This window comes from Syngnathus scovelli, chromosome 2 (assembly GCF_024217435.2).
Source record: "Syngnathus scovelli strain Florida chromosome 2, RoL_Ssco_1.2, whole genome shotgun sequence".
Taxonomy (NCBI): domain Eukaryota; kingdom Metazoa; phylum Chordata; class Actinopteri; order Syngnathiformes; family Syngnathidae; genus Syngnathus; species Syngnathus scovelli.
In genome coordinates, this window is record NC_090848.1 from 22,781,145 (window position 1) to 22,792,500 (window position 11,356).

General features: G+C 45.5%; 1 protein-coding gene across 3 annotated transcripts in view; it reads right to left on the minus strand.

Moving 5' to 3' along the window:
* Positions 1-11,356, minus strand: part of creb3l1 (cAMP responsive element binding protein 3-like 1) — a 38,040-nt gene that overhangs the window by 22,560 nt on the left and 4,124 nt on the right. For 2 of the 3 annotated variants that reach the window (XM_049754699.2, XM_049754700.2), the window contains exons 2-3: positions 4,514-4,646; positions 3,795-3,881 (exon numbers count right to left, since the gene is read on the minus strand). In XM_049754699.2, coding sequence (XP_049610656.1) covers positions 3,795-3,881; positions 4,514-4,646 — 220 coding nt within the window. Of the gene's footprint in view, positions 1-3,794; positions 3,882-4,513; positions 4,647-7,872; positions 9,210-11,356 lie in introns of those variants that run through there. The other variant, XM_049754701.2, reaches the window with a different exon arrangement.

Sequence of the window (11,356 nt, forward strand, 5' to 3'; positions counted from 1 at the left end):
CATGTTAAATTGACACCACTAGTTTATACATAAAATGTGATTCATGGGCAGTCAGCTTCGGCATTCTACGAATACTTGCTGTGGATGTCACTGGATTTCATTAATTAATATGACACCACTGTTGGACAATCCATCCAATTCATTGTAGGAATAAATTCTCAATCACCATAATTTTCGGACTAAATGTCGCTCCGGAATATAGGTCGCATTAGCCATAAAATGCACAATAACGTGAAAAAAAACATATATAAGTCGCTCCGGAGTATAAGTCGCATTTTGGGGGAAAATGTATTCGACAAAATCCAACACAAAGAACAGACATGAACAAGCAACAACAGGCTAAACGATAGGTATGCTAACGTGACATAAACACAAACGAAGAGCTGAGAACGGGCCTGACGTAAAATTCAGAGTTATTAAAAAAACCTATTACATAAATAACACGTTTATAAAACCATCTGTGTCCCTCCAATTCATTAAATCCATCGATCGTCCTTTGTCAACAATGGGTGCGCGCTGCTGACGGCGCTTGCACTTCAAAATATTCCACAGGCCCATATAACGATATATAAATTAGATATCAAATAACTATTATATAAGCAATAATATTATCAAACCATCTGTGCACTCTAAATCATTAAATCCATCGATCAAATTCCTCGTCCTTTGTCAACAACGCCGCGCGTGCACCCTGACGTCAGCCTAGTCGTTATTCCACAGATCTAGTATATATCTATATTGTAGCGTTAACAAAGTACAAGGAAAGACGTGGGTTTGGTAAACGGCTCTTTATTTAACAAAACAAACTTCCAGGCGTGTGGCGGCGTGGACTTCCAGCTACGGAGGTGGAAGAGAGCTCCGTAGAGTAGGACCGGGCGTGCGTAAAAGCCATAATAGTTTTTCAAACCTTCTGTGTCACTCCAAATCCTTAAATCCTTCAAACTCTTCGTCCTCCGTGTCACTTAGAAACAAAGCCGCTAATGATGCCGGTAGTACGTGGGGCCCTTCGTCATCTTTGTCATCCCGTGATCAATCTTTGTCCTTTTTGTAAGCAACCGCTGTGCCGTGCCGCGCCGCGCCGCGCCGCGCACGTCACTTGAAATTCAAATTACAGTAATCCCTTGCTACATCGCGGTTCGTTTATCGCGGTTTCATCGATGATGTGACTTGCTCGAAATTCGTCGTCACTCGCGCGAACTGGAAGCCGTGACTGACGGGGGCTGTCCTCAGACTGTTGAGGGCCAGGGACAAGGCTTTCAGAGCGGGGGATGAGGCTGACTTGAGGACAGCGAGGGCCGACCTGTCCCGAGGCATCAAAGAAGCGAAGAAGGCGTTCTCGTGCAAGGTCTCCACCCACTTCAAGGACAGCAAGGACGCACGTAGCCTTTGGCGGGGCATTCAGACCATCACGGACTACAAGCCCGCGCCGAGGAGCTGTGAGGGCGACGTCCGTCTGCTAAACGATCTGAACCGCTTCTTTGCTCGCTTCGACGCCCAAAACAGCACTTGGCCGCTGAAGACCACTCCCCCCCCACACGAGCAGCCCCTGCGTCTCTCTGCCGACGGTGTGAGGAGGGCGCTTGCCGCTATTGACGCCCGTAAGGCGGCGGGCCCTGACAACATCCCGGGTCGAGCGCTGAAGGACTGCGCTGGGGAGCTGTCGGGTGTCTTCACGGACATCTTTAACGTTTCCCTGCAACAGGCCATCGTCCCCTCGTGTTTCAAGGCTGCCACCATCGTTCCTGTGCCGAAGAAACCTGCACCGTCCTGCTTCAATGACTACCGCCCTGTGGCACTGACGTCCATCATCATGAAGTGCTTTGAGTGCTGTTTGTGGACTTCAGCCCTGCCTTCAATGCCATTGTGCCGCAGCGACTCATCTGCAAACTCGACGAGCTGGGCCTCAGTACCTCCCTCTGCAACTGGATACTGGACTTCCTCTGTCAGAGGCCTCAGGTGGTGCGTGTTGGCGACAAAATCTCCGCCAGCATCACGCTGAGCACGGGGGCCCCCCAGGGCTGCGTGCTTAGTCCATTGCTCTTCACCCTGCTGACGCATGACTGCACTGCGACCTACAGCGACAACCGCATCGTGAAGTTTGCTGACGACACGACTCTGGTGGGTCTCATCACGAAGGGCGACGAGACTCGGTACAGGTCGGAAGTTGACCTTCTGACCACGTGGTGCAGGGACAACAACCTCCTGCTGAACGTCAATAAGACCAAGGAAATGATTGTTGACTTCCGGAAGGGTCACACAACACACCTGCCGCTGATCATCGACGGTGCTGTGGTGGAGAGGGTGAGCTGCACCAAGTTCCTGGGGGTGCACATCAGTGAGGACCTCTCCTGGTCCGCAAACACCTCGTCACTGGCAAAGAAAGCTCAGCGCCGCCTGTACTTCCTGCGGAAGCTCAGGCGTGCATGTGCTCCTCAGGCAGTCCTGTCTACATTCTACCGTGGCACCATTGAGAGCGTCCTCACCAGTTGCATCGCTGTCTGGGGTGGTAACTGCACTGAACAGAACTTGAAGGCCCTGCAGCGCATAGTGAATACGGCTGGTAAGATTATTGGTGCTTCGCTCCCCTCCCTGAAGGACATTTACACCTCCCATCTCGCCCGCAAGGCAACCTCGATTGCCAGAGATGTGAGTCACCCGGCTCACTCTTTGTTTGACCTTCTGCCCTCTGGGAAGAGGTACAGGAGCCTGCGCTCCCGCACCACCAGACTCGCCAACAGCTTCTTTCTCCAGGCTGTTAGGGCCCTGAACCCGCTACCCCCTTCTGCGTAGCGTGCGGCACTGTTGCGCTATTTTCGGGAATGTCTGCTGTACGCGCACTTGCTCCTTTTTTTTCTGCTCCTCTTATTTATTTATTTATTTATTGTTGTGTTATTTATTCATTATTTATTCAGCACGCTTTTGTTATACTTGTTTACTTGTTTGTCTGTTGTGAGCCATGTCTTGTCACCGTGGGATAGGGGGGAATGAAATTTTGGTTTCTTTGTGTGTCTTTGGCATGTGGAGAAATTGACAATAAAGCTGACTTTGACTTTGACTTTTTTTTTAATGGAAAATTTTTGAAAAAATTCACATATAAGTCGCTCCTCATTATAAGTCGCCCCCCACCCAAACTATGAAAAAAACGCGACTTATAGTCCGAAAATTACGGTATTATATATTTTTAAAATATTTTAGTAGTACCACTGTCTGCAAAGCAGGCAGAGTGAGTAACTGAGCGAGCGCGAGAGAGAGAGAGAGAGAGAGAGAGAGAGAGAGAGAGAGAGAGAGAGAGAGAGAGAGAGAGAGAGAGAGAGAGAGAGAGAGAGAGAGAGATTTCTTCTGGCTTTAGCTACACCGCACTCAAAACCATATGCTGGAGTGTGTGTGTGTGTGTGTGTGTGTGTGTGTGTGCGCACGTGCGTGTGTGCGCGCGTGTGTGTGTGTAGGTGTGCGTGTGTGTGTGTGTGTCTGTGTGTGCGCGCGAGCGCATGTGTGCGCAATAGGTGGGCAGGGCTTACTCGGTGGGAACACTGCACAGACTGAAGGATACCCAGGATAAATGGAGAACAGAGGCGCATACAGACAATTGGACAGAGATGCAAAACCAGACCAAGTGGAGGAAGGAGGAAAAGGACTTTTTTGCACTTTCTCGCATTTATATTGTGTGTGTAAGTGCGTTGTACAAATTGACAGGAGACGTTGCAGCAAACAAAGCAGCCACTATCTCGATTTTCTATTTTTCATGAGTCAAAGAAGTTGACAAGAGCAAGTCATGAAAAAGATGAGACACCCACCAGAGTCTTGGTCCATCTTGACAGACAGGGCGGGGCTCTGGGGGGCAGAGTCTTCACTCAAAGAGTAGCTGTGTTCTACTTGTATGTCTATGAAGCCACAAATTGAAGGAGGTCATAACCACATTTGGTTTATTGACAAATTAAATTCATACTTTGTTCATACTTAACATACATTAGTATTGTATTAGTAATTGAAAGGTAAAAATGGCATCGTGTTTTTGCTTTAAAGGTAATGCCAATTGAAGGAGGGGTCACTTTGCAGTGGCCAATTGATTGACACTTTCACCTGTTAAAAGTCCAAATTTTTGGGAGCCAAAGCTAATATACACTTTTGGAATTTTACCTCTCTGAGTGAGGAAGGCGGTGAGCTGAACGTTTTTTGTTAGGGCGGGGAACTCGATACTGTTGGTCTCAATGCCAAAATGGCTTTGAAATGCAACCCAATTGAGGGTTTGGGGTTACTAACTGTGCAGATGTTGACTGAGAGGTCAAGCAACCTGCCAATGTACAAGAAGCCAAGGAAATGAAAAGACCATTGAAGAAAATATTATTGGGGCTGTCGAGTGTTTCTTGGCTTTCAACCACATGAAAGCACATCTTCAGCAGTAAGTGAGAGGTCATTGAAAGCATCATTCATATTGTGGAAGTAGGCGTTTGCCCTTTTTGCATTACAGCAGTATCAAAAAGGTTTCATGACTTAAGTTAAAGGTGATCCTAACCTGGGCTGCTGTCTATGTCCATGTAGAGGAAAGAATTTCTGTCTGCCAGAAGTGGGCGCTCTAACAAGTGGTCTTCAAAGAAACTGCTGAATAATTCACTGCTGAAGTCGTCCATCTGGTCACCTGAGAAAGGCTGCAACACAAAAATTACAAATGGATTCAAGAAGGGAAATATTAAAAAAATAAGATTATTCTTAATAATTATTTCACGGTGGATAAGTTGGTCTTTCTTCAGAAACAGTTTTTTTTTATGATTTATCAAACTAAAAGAGGTAAAGACCCAATGATTGTCACACACACATCTGGGTGTGGTGAAATTTGTCTCTGCATTTAACCCATCCCCGAAGGGAGCAGTGAGCAGCAGCGGAGCCGCGCCCGGGAAATTGTAGTAATTCCTCAAAAGTTTGATCTTACACTCATTGTATCTATCTATATTTTTTGCACATCACACAGAGAACACAATCACACACATGCAGGTATGCAAAGAGAGTTGTCAGAATGAAAAAGGGGCACAAACGGCGCTACACATCTTGACCTCAGTCTGAGGGTTCAGGGCCTCGCTCAAGTGACCATTGACTGAGGTCAGGGAGCATATTATCCAAAAACTAGTTGCCAGTATTTTTATTTATTGTCCACAGCAGGACTTGAACAGTAGCCATCTGGTTCAGAAGTCAAACAGGAAACTACCTGAAAAAATTATGAGGTAGACTATAATAATAGTATATAGTAATAGTATAATAATAATATTTTACTGACCAATCTAATGTGTTGAAAATGGCTTGCTCAATAAATATGCACTTTTTTCTGAAAAGTGATGGTTTTGGAGCTGCGAGAATTCACCGCTACACACTGTACGTAGATACGCAGATTGGGTCCGGCCTCTGTTTTGCAAGAGGGTTAGCAACTTTTTTTCTGTCTTATCTACAGTTGGAGATATTTTACAGCAGTTTTGATGCAATGTCAGAAGATGTAAGTTGTGTACTTGTCATCCAGCTTTGATCTAGAAGGAAAATCCAATTTGCTTTTTGTGAGTTGACCTTAAGTATGATCTTACATTTTGCTCCCTTTGAACTTGATAGTTTACCTGTAAAGATCCTAGATCCTTGACATTTATTCATATTAAATCAAACATTTTTCAAAACGTTTCATCCTTCCATTACTCGCTGTGCATAAACAAAAATGGATTTGAAGACATTTAGAAAAGTCCAAACAGCCGTGGGTGACCCAATTGTCACCTCCACTGCGCTGATGTCATTATGTACGACACATGTTGATCCTGAACTCAGATGAGTCACTGAGCTGAGATGTTCTGGAAGCCTGGGACAGTGCGGTGCTCGGACTTCATGTTGATGTGAGTGATGTAGGAAGACCGAGTTCAGTGTTTAATGCCAGGAAACAAGTGTGAGCTCATGTGCAAAAAGTAATTGTCGTTGAGTTGCACGTTAAATCACTTCACAAACATGAATTTAAGAACCTAATATGAATTATTGTTATTTGAATATGAACTATGGTCTCGCTCTGCTCAAATGGATAGCTCGTAAACACAAAGTAGCTCTGCAGGTCCACTCCAGGGTCTGTATCCATCCATCAAATTTAAATAGCGATACATTAAATGTAATTGATTTAAGTGCGTAGGAACTGTGTGGAACCCTGCCATGTGGTTTTAATCTCAAAATGCCATCATGTATTGCGTTGGCTTGTCTTTGCATTGGAGGTCTGGGATTCAGGCGGGGTACACCCTGAACCGATGGATGGATGGATGGATGGATGGATGGATGGATGGATGGATGGATGGATGGATGGATGGATGGATGGATGGATGGATGGATGGATGGATGGATGGATGGATGGATGGATGGATGGATGGATGGATGGATGGATGGATGGATGGATGGATGGATGGATGGATATTGTACTTTAGTTTCATAAGACTCTCCAGGGCAGGGGTGGCCAACCAGTCAGAGACTAAGAGCCACATTTTTTACTGTTACCGCAAAGAGCCACATCATGCAAATGAGCACACATGAACATCACCCCCCCCCCACACACACACACACTCACTCACTCACTCACTCACTCACTCACTCACTCACTCACTCACTCACTCACTCACTCACTCACTCACTCACTCACTCACTCACTCACTCACTCACTCACTCACTCACTCACGCACGCACACCTCTGCTCAGCCAAATTTATTGTGTGATATTATCATGTCACGCACCAACATGATAATGACATTGAGTCTTACAGTACCACAGGCCAGTCATTTCAACAATTAACATTGTGCACTGTCTCACACACACAAACTATCAGTTCAACAAAGTTCACAAACAAAAACAATAATTTACAATGGAATTTTTTCACTTAATATGCATGTTGCTTAGTGCGACTTCTGGCATTCCTTGCCTTGAACAATCCTCTTCAAATCTGGCTTGTATTCCGTTGTTGCTACTCGAAGCAATTCTTTTTGTTGGATGTCTGATACCATTCGTTTTAGTTTGTCGTTTTCAGGAGACAAGATTTCAACACCGTCACTGAGGCATTTTTTAACGAACTCCCCTTCATTGTATGGCTTTTTAGCCCGTGCAATGTTCCAAGCCAGTTGATGCGATGCAAGCGTGACAGTCTGTAATTTTTTTGAAAAACTGTGCCTGTTTTTCTGCCTGACTTTTCAGTCCCTTTTGGAAAATCCTTATCGATATTAGCATGAACGTGAGCTGAAGTGGAGCTGAAGATTTAAACCTTTGAAATGCGCTAATGACGTCTGACATATCAGGCAGAATGACTTGCCATTGCGTTCAACAAAATCTTCATATTTTCGTTTAGCTGTGTATTTTCTCCCTGCCATTTTGAGAGCGGAATTGACACTATTTGTTTCCTCTAATGGGTTTGCCCCTCCTCCTTTGCGGGATTTCACCTCATGCGCATACGCGTTTGACAGAAATACCATATTGAACTCAAGCAAAGCAACACGCACAAAAAAAAAAAAACACAAACCCAAATGTTGATATGAACATAAAAGAGCCAAATGAAACCAGGCAAAGAGACGCATGCGGCTCGCGAACCACGGGTTGGCCACCCCTGCTCTAGGGGATTACCTCCAAAAGGTTTTTTCTTTTTCACAGTAGGCAGTGATTGCAATGAGGAACCAGGAAGTCAACTTATTGCAATATCATGATGAGTAAGATTGTCTCCTTTTCTGTTCGCTTGCACCCGGGACTTCCAGATGGAATGAACAGAAGATGAAGTACAGATGGTGGACAATTCTGGATGAGAGCAGCACGAAACATCTAGTAGTTCCCAATGCTAGTAAAAGTAGCCAAGATTTGCCCGCCCATGATTTAGGAAAGACTCACCCCGCTCTGCTGCCATGAACAACATTTCAAGTCTTCTCTCATACGATCCACTGCTCATTTAAATACAGGAAAACCCCTGCAGTGTGTGAGAGGAACAGAAAATAGAGTATGTAATCATATATACATACCTACAGTGTCATGCTGTCATGTGTTGTCCTGGTCACTTCCTGTTTTATTGTGTAATTTTCCTCTCGTTCCAGTCGGTGTGTCCTTCCCCTGTGCGTCCGGTCACGTGACTCCCTGATTCCAAGTGTGTGCACCTGTGCCAATGACCAACTGTCTTCACCTGTGTTTCCCTCCTTCTGTGTCCATATAACCCGCGCCTTTCCCCGTGTCCAGTGCCAGTGCGTCTTGCCTTGCTAAGAACACTAGCGCTCACGAAACCCTCGAGTTCCACGTGGAAGCCTTGTTTGAACGACTTTGATCACCTATGTTAACTTGGTTACATAGTTATCTTCGTTATAGTATTTCCCTCGGTTCGAGGCGCTTTGATTTCCCCTTTTTCTCCCTCGGTTCGAGGCGCCTTAGTTTCCCCCTTTTTTCCCTCATATTGAGGCGCTTTTTGTTACGACTGCCATTGGAGAAAATAAACACATCTTTGGACTTTGGAAACTCTGCATTCGAGTCCTCTCCCTGCTCCGCGCCTGACACTACAGTATCTATTGAAAGCAAGAAAGGGTCATAAATCACTCATAGCGGCGCCGTACATTATAACTAAGTTTAGTACGAGAAACATAGTGCGGCATGTGTTTAATCTTTAGAGAAAGCAAGTGATTTAATCTTTCTAATTTCCCGGTTCATTGTCATCGCCTCATCAACCTGAGAAGAAGACTCATGTCCAAGTCTTGACAGACATCGAAAGTTTAAACATCTCCTATCTGTCTTTGCTTTGTCATATTGCAGACCTCAGTCTGTTTTGCATAACAGTCCAACGTGATCATTATAATTTTGGGAAGTTCCCAATATGCCTCTGTGATCCAGAGTGATTTTTCTGTCTCTGTTATGTCAACCACAAGAACCATACAAATACAAACGGAGAGGTTAATTCTAACATCAGGACAAACACATGTTGCAAGAACAACATGTCGTCAGATTGGACCTTTCATTTACTTCACACAGAGCTCCATGCTGGGAAATGCTTTGACTCTTACAGCTTACACTCATGCTTGTGTGTCATTAGCGAGGAAGAAACGGCACTGCTAGGAAGAGCTGATTATGCGTATGCTTAGCTATAATTATGAATGCAACGAGTGTGGTTAGGCCTATAATTAACAAGGTTTTGTCTCAAACTGTCTTTCCGTTGCACCAACTGTCAGACTAACACCAGCTTGAATTAAGTAGTTCATCCATCCATCCATTTTCTGAACCGCTTAGTCCCCACGGGGGTCGCGGGCGTGCTGGAGCCTATCCCAGCCGTCATCGGGCAGTAGGCGGGGGACACCCTGGACTGGTTGCCAGCCAATCGCAGGGCACACAGAGACAGACAACCAATCGCACTCACACTCACACCTAGGGACAATTTGGAGTCTTCAATCGGCCTACCAAGCATGTTTTTGGAATTAAGTAGTTTATTAAAATCAATTCAAAATTCTTGCACCCCACAGGGGACAAGAGTAGCCCTGTTGCACCATAATATAAAAGCCACCTAGAGAGTAGCAAAGCAAGCATAACCTAAACTTTGAAAAACCACAACAACACACTGCACATAATAGTGATCTCCTCCTCCAAAGCAAATGTCTTTTGTAGTATAAATCCTGACCTGTGGGGGCAGCACTCCGCCACAGGGCCTCCAGGCGACTAGAAAATGCAAAGAAAACAAAAATCTCAAATGCAAATTGAAGTACATGAACTTCTACTAACTTTTAGCTTTCTCTTATTACTATGTGGCAGTGGCAAACCATTGTTCAAACCTTATAAGATATGTGATCCAAACCTTTATTGGCGTCTGAAAGCAGCGCCATCTTGAGGTCGCTCTATGTCACAATCAGGGAGTCTGTGGCTCAGCCAACTCTGTGTTGGCATGTTTGTCAATTGCTGATTGTCAACCCATACTATCTTCCGAGCATAAAAGGAAATCACTCAGACAGAATGGCTACACATTCGCATGGACATTTCTTTAATTCAGGCAGAGTTTCAACGATCCAATGCACTGTTTCGTGGACACTAAAAATATTGATCCAATTAGGATCAAGTATCACACTTTTGATCAGAACAAATAATAATAATAATAAATTATTACCGAGGCGGCTCGGTAGCACACTGGGTAGCACGTCTGCCTCACAGTTAGGAGGGTGCGGGTTCGATTCCACCTCCGGCCCTCCGTGTGTGGAGTTTGCATGTTCTCCCCGGGCCCGTGTGGGTTTTTTCCGGCCACTCTGGTTTCCTCCCACATCCTAAAATCATGCTTGGTAGGCCGATTGAGCACACCAAATTGTCCCTAGGTGCGAGTGCAGATGTTTTTTTGTCTCTGTGTACCCTGCGATTGGCTGGCAACCGGTTCAGGGTGTCCCCCGCCTACTGCCCGTTGACGGCTGGTCATAGGCTCCAGCACACCCGCGACCCCCGTGGGGACTAAGCGGTTCAGAAAATGGATGGATGGAATTATTACAGAAATAAGACTAGCAATAAAAACACACAAGAAAGCAGAATAAAGGATAAAAGCATAAAAGCACAGAGGCGAAAAGAAAACACCTATGAGGAGCCGGGGAAAGCTTTTCTAAACAGAAACGTATTAAGCCCCTTTTTAAAAGTGTCCACAGACTGGGGTTGACGTAGACGCGCAGAGAGAGAGCTCCAGATGTGGGGGGCAGCGGCGCCAAAAGCTCGGTTTCTCATGGTGCGGAGTCGTGTACGGGGCAGATGGAGCTTTGTGACCGAAGGTTACGGGTGGATGAGTGAGGGGTAAGGAGGTCTTTGAGGTATTGAGGGGCGTTACTGTAGATGCAGAGGTGGGTAATGAGGGCGCTCTTGGAATGAATTCTTGATGTTATGGGAAGCCAGTGTAGGTGCTGAAGAATGGGGGTGATATGGTCATGTTTGCGGGTTTTCATCAGAGTTAGGACGGCACAGTTCTGAATGAATTGGAGTTTCTGGAGGTGTTTGTTGAGGATACCGATGAGCAGGCTGTTACAGTAGTCCAGCCTGGAGGAGATTAGGGCGTGTACGAGCTTGTCTGTATCGGAGAAGGTGAGGAAGGGGTGGAGTTTAGAAATGCTTTTGATGTGGAAAAAGCAGGTTTTGTACAGATGTTTGATGTGGTTGATAAAGGTAAGTTGTGGGTCGAACTTCACCCCTAGGTTGATAACAGAGGTGAAGAGGGGTATATCTTGACCAGAGAAGGAGATGGTGGTTATGGGTGATGACTGGATCTGGTGAGGGGTGCCAATTTGTATGGCTTCAGTTTTGGAACTGTTGAGTTGAAGGAAGTTGTAACTCATCCATGCCCTAATCTCCTCCAGGCAGTTGGAAAGAGCTTGAGTGGGTG